Genomic DNA, 17289 nt, shown 5'->3' with positions numbered 1-17289 from the left:
TCTCCTTTCATTTGAATATGCCTCTCGTTATGTTTTCCTCGTTTTGAATAGCTGCATTTTCAAAGAGCCCGAAATGTCACTCAAATCTAGTGCACAGCTGGCTGTAGCCTCTATGGGTGTCTGACACAGACAACAGAAGACAGGGAATTTTCATCTTTTGAAGTCAAGACTAATTTCTCCCTCTCACAGCAGGAGACAAAAGTGAATCGGGCTATAACAACTAAAATGTTATTTCAGAATGAAACAGTTCTGCAATCCTACAAAAAAAAAAAAAAAAAAAAAAAAAAAGTATTTTATCCTCTTACATTGCATTAAAAAAATGTTTGTATGGTCTTAAAAATAAATGCAAAACACCACAAACACACAGACATGACAGTTTAACTGGGATTATCCATTCTAGTACTCACGGCATAAGACTGAGTTTCCCTCCTGACTTGACGCCTTCCCTTTTCTGGACATAGTTAGCTGGGATGGTGCCCTCTCTGCCCACCTGGTTCCTTGCTCTGTACCAGTTTGGATCCTGAAACAGTCGAACACACCACAACACAGCTGAAATACCATAACTAAGGCGGGGTACCATTTTTATACCAAGTCATTTTGTGGGTAAGGAACACTTCTGTACCTTAGAGATAACACAACACAGAAAGACACAGTAGAGAATAAAAGCCAAAATCCACTTCAGCCCCATCAGATATTTGTGGGCACAAGCTGTTGCATCAACAGAAACCAGCGAGTGCCTCTAGCTAAAAGGAAACCCACCAACTGAAGCAATAAAGCTGTTTGATAGGATTAAGTTCATTGCACCTTTTTAAAAGCTGATACACTTTTTTTTTTTTAAATGTAGCTCTTTATTTGTCTTGTCATTTGTCATACAAATGAATAAACTAACTACTTTGTTAGGGACAAAACTTTTGGTTGTCTTGTCTTCTGACTTAAAGTACAAAAAACTAGGATTGTCTCATGAAATACTGCACAAATCCTGTTATAGGTACTGTTGCTGACATTTCAAGAATGAAGACAAATCCATGTCCTTTTACATCTCTGCATACATCTGTATATTGTTTTTAACATACAGAGAACATTTTACAAGTCCAATCATTGGTGAACAATCCAAAAAAAAAAAAAACAACCCTATTAACTGTGAAAACCCATGAAGAAACAGAAACAGCTTAAACAGTAACTTATTCACTGAATAATAATTGCTAGGATGGCAGCTCTGTGGGTTTAGTTAGAACAACCATATTCAAGGCACTTGTTTTCTTACCCTGGTGACTCCGATGATGGTCAGTACGTCTCCTTTACAGAAGGGTAAGTCCTGTTCATTGGCAGTCTGAAAGTTATACTTGGCTACACACTCTGTGCCAGTCGACCATGGTACCTAGATTATAGAAAACACAGAGGAACCAACATTATCTAGAGGTGTAACTCATAAGGAGCTAAATGAAACAAATTACAGAACACAATAAAAGAGTTTAGAGGTGGAGAGGCAATTGGGGAGGGCGAGAACAAGTCCTAATCACAGTGTTATGAGACTAGGATCCACTTATTAAAACCAAAGCCTGCCAGCATTACAGTCCTTATTCTGAATGTTTCTTTAGAGAGTTTACTCTTCTTCTTATGTTGTTTGTTTTCCCTTTTCAAATCTTTCAGGACCGTGTTAAATCTGTTCAAATCCAATAAGGCCTCAACAAATAAAATCGTAAGTAACACTTTTTGCAGTAGTTTCCTGGTGCAGTACAGGAAGTATGAACATTAACCTAGCAAGTAATTTTCTTCCCCATGTTTAGAGAAACTGGAGCTTTCATGGAAACTTGGGAGTAGGGATGGGTACCGGTGTCCGGTGCCATGATGGCACCGGTTCTGACATAAACGGTAGTAACCAGACCGAAAAGCAGCGCACATTTCGGTGCTTTATTTCGGTGCTTTTTTTTCCTGAGCTGTGATACACTTCTAGCCAATCATTTTACGTTTCCGAGAATAGTAGGCGGGCCCAGGTACGTACGTTCTTTTAGAGCAGAGCTACAGATTAAAAATGTCCAAGCCGAAGCGGTCAAAAGTCTGGCTGTACTTCACAGCAAAATATGCAAACTCAGCAGCCTGCAACAACTGCTTTAAGCTGATACTGTGATACTGTCAAAGGAGGTAACACCTCAAATCCGATGAAACACCTGGCGATGCATAGCGTTTTTTTAAAAGCCCAGAAATGCGCCGTATTTGATATCTTGCTGCGAGACCTCACACGAGCGCATCTACTGCGGGTGGGTTGCCTGTTATGCAACATCCCCCAAAAACACGAAGAGGAGAGTCCTGGCCCCTAGCCCTGCCAGTGTAGCAGAAATGATGACGGATGATGATGGCAGCAGCAGCCGTTCTTCTCTGCGTGAGTAGGCTAACCACGTTATTACATTAATGCATGTAAGGTGAACTAGCAAACATCATCATAGCTACATGCGGCTGTCTTCTTGTTTGATGGCAGATACTCCCTTCACCCTGGCCAAAAAGGCTAAAATGACCAAAGAAAAAGTGGAAAACAGTTAAACATGAGAGGTTTTTGGACAAAGTTTGTGTTTTTTCCATTGTTTAAGCACTGCTTCCAGCCAAGAGTGATACCATATATGCCCCATAGCTGCAGAAAAGGCTAACATTGTTATCTTTTTACAAAAAACAGCTGAACATGAGAGGTTTTTGGACCAATTTTGTGTTCTCCATTCTTTAAGCACCGGTTTGAGCACCGGCACCGTTTCAAAAGTACCGATTTGGCACCGGTATCAGATAAAACCTAAACGATACCCATCCCTACTTGGGAGATTACTGTGCTAAACACTGAGCCACTGTTCAGTCATTAAAAGAGTTTATTAATCTAAAAATTAAACGTTAAATGTTGTGCATGAACAAAAGGTGTGGCATAGATAGTAAGCAATAATTTGTCTGGGCTGAGCTGTGCTCGATATTGCACACTTGAAAGGCAGAGATAATGCACCCCAAGGTAGTTATTTGAATCTTGACAAAAATGTTAAGACTGCAATAACATATCAGATAGAAGCAGTAACTGTATAAAGCAGCAACTTTATTTGTGTAATGGTAGTACCCTCCCCATGAATCACGGGCATAAAACCCTATATAACACCTAAGTGTCTAAAGCCAAAATGTTTTTCTGCTTTGATATCCAAATAAGCATTTTTCTGGATGATCTGCTAAAAGGAAATAAAAGGGACCTATGACACTCATTTCGAGCTCCAAATTTGAATTCTTGGAATCAAAAGTAGCTTTGGATGATCAGTCCATGTTTACATTACACTGGGCCTCACTGCAGCCTTTCATATATAAAAATTATATATGAAAAATGAAAACAGATCTTCTCTAAATACATTTCTCTTTTAGATTGCCAATTGACATCAGCTTGATAAACATGTCTACCATTAAAAAGCATTTAAATGTGTAATTTAAAGGAAATTTCACCATTTAATCGCATAAATTTAACTAGTGTTGAGATGGGAGTTGTTGACCGTTTCAAGCTACTCAAACAAGCATGGAGGACATTTAAATTCAAGAATCTCATTTCAAACTTGATATTTTTCCATTTTCAGACATTTAGAGTTCAGTTACCACTCCATGGGTTAATTTTGTTTATGCTTGTAAAACAAAAACCGGATGAGGCAGATCTCCTTCCTAGATAACAAACAGTAGGTTTATTAAATCTGCTGACCTCAGCTTATTCCCAGCATAGCCCTGCCAAACCTGTACCTGCTTAGAGATAAAATAACCCTGAGAGAAAAAAATAAATACCTGTGTATGTGTGTACCCAAAACAATGTGCTTTCAGTGAGAATTATTGCCTGTTCACTCCACTGCAGTGACTTTGAACCTCAGCTAAAGCTCTGCCATATAGTTGCACTCACTATCAATCTTGACTTGTCTAAAAGCCACAGCTGCAAGAATCACATATAAATGACAGAAAAGAAAGGAAAACAGAGCATTCAGCTCGCACTGTTAGATCAGCAAAGCGGTATGATCACTATCATGCCTCAATAACGTGAAATGACAAAGCCAGAGAACAAAGCAGCAGGTGTGAGTGAGCGAGTAGAGCCCTTGAACAAGCTGCTTTATTTGCAGTGGAGGCTGTGAATGTGTCTATCGCAGTCAATAGAGCGTTACGAGTTTGATGGCTGCCGTGACACAGAAAAACCCCCAAAAACCATTGCATCTCCCATAGCCTTCATTTCCATGTGGTCACATCAAGAAAAGAACTTTATTAAACTGAGGCTCTGCTAGACCTAATGTGTCATTGGGGGAAATTTCCTTGCGGCTCTTAAGTAATTTAAGACATAGCCTCATGCAACACACAAAACAGCTGGGGAAGAAAACTACGGCTAAATTTAACACCAAGTTGCGTTCATATATTTTTAACAGCAGCATGTTTTCCTTGTGTTGTTTCCTAAGAGGGAAGCGCTCGAGAAGAGGATGTAGATCATCCACCTCGAATTCACCTCTTGGGCGATATACAAGTCAGTTTATTGTATTTGCTTACTCCACCTCTACAGTCTCCACCCCCATCCTTACATTGTCAATCTTTACAGAGGACTTTACATTTATACTTCTGCAAAGCTTTGAATTTTGATGCTTAAATATCTAGAATAATGAAACTATTATTAGCTACAACTTGGACTGATTGAGAAAACATTAAAAAAAGCTAATAAGTGCAAAAAAGCATAATCAGCTAGATTTCATTCATCTGATGCAATTATATTTCACAAGATGGTTACATATTTAAAGCGTTAAGCAAAATGCAATTCTTAATCTTCCTAAATAAAATTCTACTATTTAAATATTGACAAGAAAAAGAGAAGTTAAAAGTAGTTGTCAGTATAACTCAGATACGTGCAATTTGAACTTCCAGCTTTGTGCTAATAGGAAGCTTCAGTTTACGATTAGACAGAATATAGAAGAAGGATCAAACAAAAGTTAAAGTCTTGAAGTTTTAAAAAGTGCTGTGATCACAGCATCAAGAAACCTCTGGCAGATCAAGGAGGAGTATGCTACAGTGTTGTCTTAATCTAGAGAGAGAGATGCTCGTCATCCACATTAAACAACATTAACAAAACCAGACAACTGTTGCTTGGACATATTAACCTCCAGAGGGCAAACGTAATGCAGCAACTGAAGACGTGAGGAAACTTTTCTATCTTTACAGAAAGGCATTATTAATTTAATGATTTGTAAACAAAACCACGGGAACTTATTTGGAAGAGTTGCACATGTATTTATATCTAAAGTAAGAATAGTGCTGTTGGAAGATCAGATGTCTGTATTGGTGGTATTTCACAATGTTATGCTAGCAGCTTTTCTTTGTGTGGTTACATTAGTTTTTGACTGAACTGTAACCTGTGGGCCAGCTGCTTGATGTGACAGAAAAGCTCAGACGATTATGATGTGTCATCGTTATGTTCACTTTAAGACTTGTTGGGAAGCCTTTACTGCACTCAGTTACATAATGTGCTCTTGTCAGCGTGATTAATATTATTTCACTTCATCTATCTTGTCAGCTCCACTCTACATGTGATGCACGTGTGAGTGAGCGCAGGTGCACTCAGTGAGAGCAGGGTAAAAAGAAACTATGGCAATCATAAATGACAGTAGTACGCAGTGAAGACTCGCTGCACTGAACTGAGAGTAGAGCAAATAAATGGGGTCAACCATTGTTTCTCATTTTTATTCACCTAAAATTTACTAAAGAAAAATACCAATTCATTAAATTGGATAAAGTTAGGAAAGCAGTTTTAACTGAAACCTGATATGCCCGATACATAAAATAAAAAAAGGTCTCTTCCTCAGGAGTGTACAGTGTATTAATGTAAAACTGGTATTGGGGTGATACCAGCAGATACCCAAAACAAATGTATTAGATTCATAACTGGGAAAAGAGTTAGATCTAAAGCTTTTATAGACTTTGTAACCATCCAGAACAACTAAAACATGCTAATGAGAGAATCTTGAGTTTTCATTTCAAACAGATTCTTTGAAATATAGAGAGGAAGAGGATTTTTAATTCTATTACACGTGGACACAAAAAGTGTGCAAGCAAAGGTGGAAAAAAGCAATATGTTCTTCACTTACATGGATCCCAGACATGATGAAGGGAATTTGGCAGCAGGTGTCCTCAGGCAGGTAGCGGTCACTGTTCAGCTAGTACCATGAGAGCTGTAAGACATAAAGATAAAGGCATTAGAAAGACAACAAATGTATTATATAAAAACTGCTGAATGATCACAGTGTATGTCATAACAATAAGAACACAAACAGCCACAAAAGCAAGTCACAAGCATATCTCACTGGCTGGTTAATCAGCCCAAATGAAACAGTTCCAACAACTCTAGCACTGATCTGATCACTCTACAGCTAGCATGGCTGACAGATTAGTGGATGGTGTCTGCTACAAAGTGTTAGTAGAGATTAGGGCGAATGTGATTTAAATTAAAAAAAAAAAAAAAAGGATTAAAATAACGTAAAACGCCAATCTATCCATTCTCTTATAGAGAACAGGACACACTGGACAGGTCATCAATCCATCGCAGGGTTAATATGAACAGACAACCACTCATGCTCACGTCTGACCAACTTAGAAATGCCAATTTACCTAACCCATGGATGCCTTTGGACTGTTGGAGGAAGTCAGAGTATCTGGGGAGAACTCTTGTAAACATGGAGAGGACATGCAAAGTCAACACACAAAGGCTTCGGTTAATTCAAACCCAGAACCCACTGCCGCTTTAAGACAATAACCAAATGCAATCATTGCACAGTAGCAATCATAAGTTTACTTACTGTCTAAAAAAAAGAAAGCATTTTATTAAAGTGCTTAACTGCCACTAGAGCAGGGCGATATGACCAAAAATATTTATCACGATATACATTTGAAAATTTGCGATAACGATATAACTGACAATATAATTGACACTAGACAAAATACTTTACAACTCCTCAACTTTATTAGTGCAAAAAAAACCCCAAAAAACGATCAAAGTATTTTCACTTAAACGAGCAGGTGTTTTTTATGTGCATTAAAGTTAAATAAAAATTTAACAGTGCAAATGCAAATTCCTTGCTGACAGTTTAACCAAAAGGCATTTCCAGTTGAAATTGGCCGACATATCCTCAGCATAACCATGTATAATATCCACAGAACTTAAAAAGAGGTTATACACGCACAACACGGTAATATTATGTTGAAGCACAGTATGTATCACTCTGCGAGGCTCCTGCCTAATATAGCCGTAATGCTCCGACAATCCATCAAGCTGTGCGGGTTCGTAGTTTAGCAAAGTCGTACTAAAAGATTTGACAGATTTTCGAGTGCCGTGTACCACATAAAATCGTTTCGAGGTCAGTAAACACAACCAGAATTCATACATAAGGCACACGGGATTATAAAGGGCACTGTCGATTTTCAGAAAAATCAAAGGATTGATTTTAAGTGTGCCGTATTTTCCAAAAAACACTGTAATAACGACGGCCCGCTAGCATGCTCTACCAAAAATAGTGCTGGCCAAACCAGTTCCACACCACTGAAGTTGCAGCATTTTTAAAAACCAATTCTGATTCATCCGTTTCATTCAACGATCCGCTTTCGCCCTTCTCATTCTCCGCCATCCTTTTTCCACCATGTGCATATGAAAACAAAGGCACTGTGCATGTGCGTTTTACCCATATCCTATCGCGATATTTCATTTTCTTATCGTTGCCGAACATTATACCGGTATTACCGTGAAAGGTATGATATGGCCCAGCCCTAACTGCCACATTGCATTTTAAAAGATTACTTTTTAAATTTTCTACTGCACAAAGTCTTACACAACACAGCGTTGTTATAATGAAGCAGAAGTAACACTAGGTGCAGGTCTCTCACGGTAGGCTCCATTCAAGCATCTTACTTCCGTCCAGTCCAGAAAACAGCAAGTTGAAACAGGGAGGGTGGAGCGTAAGTAGGAAGAAGTTGCTGACGAACAGTTTCCAGTGGTTCTTATGGAGGCAGGAAAGGGCTGTATTTGGATACCAATGTGAACATGTCTACACTGCTGATCTTTAGACTAATTTTAAATGGTCTAAACCTAACTTTAAAATAAAATCAATTTAAAAGAGGTCAGTACTGGGGGAAAAACAACAACAACAACAAAAAACCCTTCAAATTGGACTGTGACTTGTTCTATGTATTGTAGATGGACTTGATGAAAAACAACCTACAGCTTTCACTTGGATTATATTTCACTGAGCATAAGCAGGCGATTCCCCCAACTTATGAAATAACAGAGCTCTGTGTAATTTTAGATCCATGAATATGATGCATCTCCTTCAAAGAGCCTGGCATTCTCCCTAAGAGCATCTATAGCAAAGCTTCACAGCCCTACCATATCCTGTGTTGAAACAGGAAACAGCCTAATTGCAGACCACTGCAGAGCAGTATGCAAACTGACAGAGCCAAATATATCCAAGGCCAGGCTGCTCCTGTGAACCCAGAGGGTACTTCTTTTCCCTTTACCATTCTTTACATCTAAAGCAACCCTGCTGGAACAGAGCAGCCACACTTGCTAGTCAATGGAAAGGAGACAAGTGAGTGCTATTCTTATCTTGCTCCAGCGCTGAGGAATAGCTGCAAGCTATTCAAGAGCTTCAACATTTCACTGATCACATCACTCTCCATGAGTTAAACAATTCCCGGTGAATATTACTTTTTTTTTTTTCCTTGCTTTTATTTTTGCTTAAAATGTTTATCCATAACAGACTAGCCTAGGAATGTGAACCTTCAGTTTTCCTTTAGCCTGATGTAAATATGAACCATGATCCTGGCCAGATGAGCAATAAGCACAAACAACAAAATCTTGTAAAGAGAAATGGTTCAAGTGTATGGCTGTTCAAATATCACATCAAAGAGTACATTTTTAATTCAGGCTCACAACCCCCCCAAGTACCACATGTACCACACATGAATGCAAATCACTTCTTTCTCCACGCCCCTCCTCCTAATTGTCTTCTGTTGTGTGACAGGAGCTGAGTGTTATGGCAACACACCAAGTGATGTAACAGTAGGCTTTGATGCAGCGCTGCTTTTCTCTCTGCTGTGCCAGATGCCAGTAATAATGTTATGGTTTTATTTTATGTGTCGTTTGTATTCTAACCTGCATTGTGTGTGCCATCCTGTTCTTTTTAAACCTTTGTGATTCATATCAGCTCCTGCAACCTACTGCACTTTGGTGGATGTAGATTAAAGAAATTAAGTGCTCGCCTCCCATCTACAATATGCCTGTATGATCTTGTTTCACCACATTAATATTTCAGTGCATCGAAGCTCTTAGACAACTTTCTGCATTTTCCATGACCTCAGAGAATACAGCGATGTTAACTCTTGTTTCTGTACTATACACCCCCAACCTGATTCCTGAAGAGCTGTTGCTCAGCGCACCACAGAACACAGATACAAAGAACTATCAAAAACTATGACAGGACTGGGTTTTTATTATATGGTGTCTATACTTCACAAATCAGCTCTGAAAAAAAGACAACTGAGATAGCGGTAACAAAAGATGATTCATACACCCCCACGTCAGCGGACAGGACAGTTACTGCAAAATAATCTATTGCTTCATTTTATTAAAAAGAAAAAAGAGAGAGAAAAAGACCAAAAATGTCAAAACAGAATTAACAAATGTTTCCTTTGAAACAAATGTAACACTGACGTAGGGTCTCTAATTGTGTTATTGGTTCATTTTAACACATTTTTGGTTCATTTGCTTTAAGAAGTTGTAATTTGTTCCAATATAGAAATTTTCCCATTGCATAATTTCATAAGAAGTGAAATGCAAGAGACTGACTCTGACATAAAATAATGTTGGAGTGCATTTTCGAATTCACAGTTCTTAGAATACTGGGAAATTTGTGTCATCTAGATATAAAAGATTAAAATCACTATTTAGTGATTGCAGAGAGCAAAACCTCAGGGTACTTGAACTGATTTAACCACTGACACAAGTTTTCTTTTCTTTTTTTTCCCATTTACTGAAAGATATTTCAATTAGAGTTATTTAATGGACATGGACATAATGTGTAGACTCTCAGCTTTCAATTGAGGGTATCCACATTCAAACCCGATGAAGGCTTTAGGAGTTTGAGCTCCTTAACATGTGCCACCATTTTTTTTTTTTTAAAGAACCAAAAGTATTTGGACAATTGACTCAAAGGCTATTTTATGGGCAGGTGTGGGTAATTCCTACGTTATGTCATTAATTATCAGTTAAGTTGTATCAGTTGTGATCCAAAGCATACCACATCTGTAAGGCACAGCAGAGGTAATGTGATGGCTTGGGCGTGCATGGCCAGTGGCACTGAAGACACTAGTGTTTAATGATGATATTCTGACATGTTCAGAGACATATTGTCTTATCAAATCAGCTACGTGCGGTCACACTGATTGGGCGGAGTTTTATAATAAAGATGGGCAATGACCCAAAACAACAGCCAAAGCAACCTGGGAGTTTATTAAAGCAAAGAAGTGGAATATTTTTGAATGGCGAAATAGGTCACCCGATTTTAACCCAACCAAGCATGATTTCACTGGTTTAAGAATAAACATCAGAAAGAAAGACCACAAACAAACTGCTGCAGTAAAGACCTGACAGAGCATTAAAAAGGAGGAAACCCAGCATCTGGTGATGTCCATTAGTTCAAGACATCAGGCTGTCATTGCCAGCAAAGAGTTTTCAACCAAGTATTTAAAAAATTAACATTTTATTTTCAGTTATTTTATTTGTCCAATTGTTCTAATTATAGCCCCCTGATGGGATTGTGTTCAAAAATGATTTTGTTTCTCATATTTTTATGCAATCTTTTTGTTCAGCTCACTGAACTAAAGCTAAACGTCTGCACTTCAACTGCATCTGAGTGGTTTTATTTAAAATTTATTTTGATAATGTACAGAATCAAAAATGTTCCTGTCCAAATGTATATAAACTGTATAGCTATGATCTTTGGCTAAAGAGTGGATATAAAAAACTGGGCACAAATGAGATTCCTCTGAGAGGTGTCTTGGCTTGGTTTTAGAAATATAGTGAGCAGTTCACTCATTCAGAAGGGGCTCTGAGTAGAACTGCTATTAGACAACATCTAAAGTAGCCAACTGACAATGTTGAAGCATCTGACAACAATGTCTCCTGAAGACCTCCTAGGTGGGGTGTTTTGGGCATTTCCTACTGGACATCCCATAGCAGACCCAGGATACATTGGAGTGATTGTGTGTATTGCCTATCCTGTACTGGGAATTCAATAGAGTCTCTTGGATGAGCTGGCCAGGCAAAAGTATGTATGCAAGCACAATTAGATGGCATTTAGTTAAGATACAGAGTCTGTGTTACTGTTCATTATTTAATAAACAAAAATATATTTTATGCTTGAACAATTGATATCCAACTTGAAAAACAAATATAGTCCTGGTCATTTTCTTTTTGGGGAAGACCAAAACCTCTTTGGGCAGTGCCAACATGGAAGCTACAAGAGCATATTTTTGCTTTGGTCGCAAGCTAAAATCTTGTCCATTAAGCTTTAGGGGTGGGGGAAAAAAATCGATACTGTGTAGTATCGTGATATTTTGTTTGCTAATAATGTATCGATACAAGGACAGCAGAAATCGATATTTTGTTACAAAAAAAGTTTTTGTGGACTGGAACTCTGACTTCAGAGCATGTTGATCAGCTCCTTTTTCTGAGCAAGAATCCTGACATTCCTTCACTGTCCAAATGTGTTTAACTTGTTTTTTGGCAGCAATAAACATGACAGTTTACTTATTTTAATTTAAAACATGTTTTATTTTAATTAAGTTTAAAACTTTTTTATTTAATGTAAAATTATATTTTGTTTTAATTTACTTTCAAATTCTTCAGTTGCTGAATGGGCTGCATAGTTTTCATAAATTGCATAGTTCAGAATAGCTATAATTGTACCAGATGGTTGCATTCAGTTAAGTTGGACTAGACTGTAATACAAACCGTTCAGTTTGTCAACAATAAAACTGAAATGAGAGAAAGACTGAGTGTGAGACTTTGTTATTAGATAAAATGAATATTGATAAAGTTTACCTTTATGTACAGAATCTGAATATCGCAAAATATTTTAAAAAATTGCAATAATATCGTATTGTGCGTTAAGTATTGTGATAATATCGTATCGTGGGATGTATGGTGATTCCCACCTCTATTAAGCTTATGGTTCTAGTCCAGCTCTTATTATTTGACTCAGTCCAAGAAATGCAGCACTGGTTTACTAGACACCTATCATTTGCCTGCAACTATGAGAATGTTCAACTGATTGCTGCCATGTCAGTTTTCCTGGATAAATAAGAGCTTAAACAGAAATCACCAGAGAAGGCTGGTGTTTAACTGAGATTGCTGTTGTTGATTTCTAAAATTACTGTGACAAAGCCTTGGGTTATGCAAGCTCAAGTCCACAGCAGGCCCAAGGCCATCCACAGATTACAATCTAACAGTAATGCTTCTACAGGAACTTATTAAAGTCTTTTTTTTTCCTTCTTTTTTTTTTTTGACTTGGGGGTGGCAACTTAGCTTGACCTAGATTTCTGTCTGTTAAACAGCCAATAACTATCCTGAGGGAAATTTTATTTACTTAGACAGCATTATGCCACAGCTCCCATCACACTCAACAAAGAAGAGCATTATACATAAAACTTGTAAACAACATTCCCAAAGAATTCCAAGACTGGTTAGTCAGGTAATGCTATTCAATCTGGTGCCAAGAAAGCTCCATTCACAACACAAAGTGTTTTCAGTGCATTGCACGTTTTAAATTCCAGCTGTGTGTTGGTTCTTGGGAACTGCTAGTTTTCGACGCTGCGCAAACTCTGCGTCTTTTGGCAGGACTCCAAACAAAATCTATATTTTGCAAAAACAGCTTTTTACTTAGTAGTCTTACTAAAAGGGGGCAATTAATCAAATAAATTATTCATCATTTATGACTTCTTGAAAGACCCCATCTTACTCACATGAATATATGTTGGGTAAATTAACTGCAGACACTGTCAGTTTGTTTCGAACTTCAAAAAATTAAAAGCTTATAGAACTACCAAAAAACTAGTTGCTGTCAGTGAGTGTGTGCTTTTGATCTATGTTTATGTTCACCCACACACTGATGCAGCTGGCATGCTTGGACCTACCAAGCATCTAGTGACATTAACTAATAAAACTCATCTATGGGGGCAATTAAGAACAGAACAGAAATGAGGTGCAGACAAGGAAGAGCTGGTGCACACAAAAAAAAATGTTGTGGGTCTTTTGGTTTCCGTAAAAAAGACTGAACAAATCTACGTGTAAACTGCAACGTGTAACTGCAGCAGCTAATACTGTGTGAATTTGAATTATTCACTGAAGCAGTAGTAGTAAATAAACACTGCAAATGTGAACATACATTAGGCATTGTTCATTCTTGTCAAAGTCAGGACACGGTGGCATTTGCCCACCTGGAGCATTTGGACATGTCCCAGTGCCATGAGTGCCGTTTTGGCCTGCTGTAACCAGCCAACTTGTAATAACATTAATAACTAGTAAGCTACTGCTAAACCAACAAACAGGGTTGAACTACAAAATTAGCAGTCTGGTGGTTTGTGGCGTGGAACAGAGTTGTGGCCTGCTCATGCGTCAGACTATTTTGGGTTCTCTGACTGTTTTGAAGAAAAGCCACAGCGTTATAAGCCAACTTGGGTTGCAGGTTCAAAATTATTTCTAGTTGTGCACAGATGTGTATGATCAACAAATTAAGAAGACAAAGGCAGGCCATTACACACTACCCCAAAACCCTGTTACGCTTCCATTTACAACCAAAAACATATAATGCTGAACTAAATTAGACTACATGTTTTACTGTAAAATTAAAAGTGAGTTGATGATAAACGACAGACAGACAGACAGACAGACAGACAGACAGACAGACAGACAGACAGACAGACAGACAGACAGACAGACAGACAGACAGACAGACAGACAGACAGACAGACAGACAGACAGACAGAAAGAAAGAAAGAAAGAAAGAAAGAAAGAAAGAAAGAAAGAAAGAAAGAAAGAAAGAAAGAAAGAAAGAAAGAAAACAACCAAACTATTAAATTCTGCATTTAACTGACAGCAGATAAAGTGTTATGGAAACAAGAAGAGAAGGAAGAAGCAGAGAGCAGAGCACAGACAGCCATGATGCAGCACCCAAGGAACAAAAAGGGCTAAGGCCCTGGACTTAACAGCCCAACAGAGCAGTTTGGTGGTGCCTGGGCTTGAACCAAATTGTAGTGTTTTTAATAATATATGCTGCTGAACAAATGAGTTTATATATGTATAAACACTATTTACTAACCTCATTTTGTGTAGAGTAAATAAACAGACTGTATATTTTTAAACAATGACGTATCAACAGTAATGTCTTATCTCTAGCACATGGAGTTATTACAATTATGGCAGTAAGTGTAGTGCAGCTGTGACTATCGAACCTCAACTCAGGCACAATACAAAGTTTGTATTGTATTTGTATTGTGTAAAAGAAAAGAAAAAAAGGCAGGGAAATATGGAAATGTGACCTACTGGGTATGCAAATATACAGTATAAGCTTAAACTAAAAAAAGACAGCTTTTGTAGAGTGAACAGTTAATCCATCACTTCCTGACCGCCTGGCTGTTCAAACTGTGAGCTTTGCACTCGAATTGAGTTTCAAAAATACAACCCCACAGAAAATGTTAAAAGCCAATTTTTAGAAAGAAAAACAAGAATAAAAAGAAGGGGCAGTAACTAACCAAACAATGTCGTTATTAGATCACAGCATACAGCAAGTCCAATGGGATGACAGTTAAACAGAAATATTTGGCAACAGAGTCATCCCATCAGAGGACAAGTGTCTGAAAAAAAAAACAAGTACAGGGTTTTTTTAAATAAGCTTTTGATTTTCAAAATCAACAGCACACTGGTGCAAAGCTGTACTGAAAGAAACAGGGTGAGGGATTAAAATGGACATAAGAAGAAATAGCAGCAGGCAGGCTTTGTGGTGTGCATTTGTCTTCGTATCTGCATCTGCAACTACACTGATGTGTGTGTATTCAATGTGCCAAGAGACTCCCCACAAGGAAGCAGGAAGTAGGCACCAATTAGTGGAAATGCAGAGAGATGATGTGCCTAGAGATGCAAGCAGCTTCCCCAGACATTTAATAGGCTTCAGTGTCCACATGCCCTTCATCTGGATGAGCTGTCGTCCAGCACAGCAAGCAGCCACTACCGAGGCTCCACATGCTTCACTGATCACATGACTTTGACTGTTCAGAGCAAGGGCGAGGCAAAAAAAAAAAAATCACCATACAACATAATTTCTCCACAATTCTAAAACCAAACCACAGTGTTCAAAAAGACCGAAAAGCTTAACTGAGGGTGAATTCAGCTGATTTTCAGGTGGACTAAAAGTAGTGGCTAGTGGGTCATTCAACATGTTAGCTCTCAAAGACAAGCATATGGCATTTTTCACAGAGAAAAACATTTGAAAATATACCATATCAATATACACTGATGATAAAGTACTTTGATCTGATCGACTTATAGGCTGAAGCAGCCAAACAGGCAAAGCTATATGTGGAACGAAACCGTGACCGAGGACAAGCTGATGGCATAAGATGTAAGTACAACTCCTCCGGTTTCATATGCAAAACAAATTATTGCGCTAGCTTACACGGTTCAGGTTCTACAGGGATTTAAAAATAGTTACGCAAAACGGAGCGTGCTGCTCTGACGGCTTTAAAGGGTTAACAATGACTTTAAAAAAATAATATCAAATAGTGTGCAACACCACTGAAGTTTTTTTTTTTTAAACTCTCTTTTCAACCAACGGCAGTCACTCTCCTCTCCAAATAACTTCTGCTTAGCTTTCCGAGCTTCCCTCGGGTCCTCTTAATCAGCGGTCTCCAACCTTTTTTGCGCCACGGACCGGTTTATGCCCGACAATATTTTCACGGACCGGCCTTTAAGGTGTCGCGGATAAATGAGGGAGGGGCTAATAATCGGCTCAGTCATTTTTAATGATCGTTGAAAGCCCAGATCGTAATCGTGATTAAAATTCGATTAATTGAGCAGCCCTACCTATTAGGGACAGTTAATTTGGATAATTCTTCACAGGAAGTGTCATGTCACTCATCACCATTATATGAAACTACATGTTAAACTGGTTAAAATCTAAAATTAAAAAGAGACAGGCGATCTCTCCAAGGTGTAACCTGCTCCTAGTTGACACATGCCAACACCAGAAAGCAGCAGCAGCGGTCCACAAGGCAAAACGCAGGAAAAGTTGAAGGCATGAATTCACTGAAATATACAACATATGTTTAAGTTTGCATAAAACCCAAAGGAGGAAATGACTTTCTTGTAAACGTTTTTTCATCCAAACACACACACACACACACACAAACACACACACACACACACACACACACACACACACACACCTCAGGTGTATGTTTTAACAGTTGCGTAGCTTGTTGCAAAGTGTAAACACAGCTTAGAATTGCTTCGTCTTCCTTCTAAAAGCTCTACAGAGCTATTAAAGCTTTTAAGTTAATGAGGAAAAGAGCTACAGAAAATAAACTGATTCCATGATATAAGCTTTAAAAACATCTGCCTGATTTGTTCCTTTACACTACATGTATTAATCCTAATTCACACCATCTAGATTGTTTAAATCAAAATTAAATGCAATGGAAGAAGACTAAAGTAATTTTTTTATTGCTGAGATGCTGGTGGATGGTAAGAATCTTGGTTATGCTTTGGTAAGAAACTTATTTGAGGTTGTGGCGTAATCACACCTTAATATTGCATAAAACAGCGCTGGTCACATTTTCTGGACACCTGTTCTGCCATCTGATTGCACCATCCAGTCTGCACACCAGTCAAAACGAGAGGGGGAGAAAAAAAAAAAATCAAACAAACAACAAAACCAAAATCGGACAGAGTGGGCAGCGTCAACTGAAGTTGTCAATCACTTGACTTAAACACCCTCAGCACTATGGCTAACCTTTCAGTGCAGCTGGCTAACAATGAAGAAGTCCCTGGAACTACACATGCTCCAAAAACTACCTTTATTTTTTAATCTTCACAGAGAGTAATAAATCTGTGACAGCTTTTGAAGCAGGGCTCCGTGGTGTATACATTTGGATCGATACATGTAGGGTTTTATCTCCACTTATTCCTTTTTTGGTCTTGAAAGACAGTTCTCGGATTAT

General features: G+C 38.3%; 1 protein-coding gene across 2 annotated transcripts in view; it reads right to left on the bottom strand.

Moving 5' to 3' along the window:
* The window catches only part of cskl (c-src tyrosine kinase-like), a 49079-nt gene that overhangs the window by 14744 nt on the left and 17046 nt on the right, over positions 1-17289 (bottom strand). Inside the window, exons 2-5 of one of the 2 annotated variants that reach the window (XM_085444410.1) lie at positions 6634-6689; positions 6114-6197; positions 1265-1378; positions 408-520 (exon numbers count right to left, since the gene is read on the bottom strand). In XM_085444410.1, the coding sequence (XP_085300536.1) occupies positions 408-520; positions 1265-1378; positions 6114-6128 (242 nt within the window). In that variant the 5' untranslated portion in view covers positions 6129-6197; positions 6634-6689. The remainder of the gene's footprint in view (positions 1-407; positions 521-1264; positions 1379-6113; positions 6198-6633; positions 6690-17289) is intronic. The other variant, XM_085444329.1, reaches the window with a different exon arrangement.

This window comes from Copadichromis virginalis, linkage group LG1 (genome assembly GCF_057382275.1).
Source record: "Copadichromis virginalis isolate Kocher_CV1m ecotype Utaka linkage group LG1, C_Virginalis_male_GT1.1, whole genome shotgun sequence".
Lineage (NCBI taxonomy): Eukaryota > Metazoa > Chordata > Actinopteri > Cichliformes > Cichlidae > Copadichromis > Copadichromis virginalis.
The sequence above is the reverse complement of the archived record's forward strand: the minus strand, read 5'-3'. Positions and strand labels throughout refer to the sequence as shown.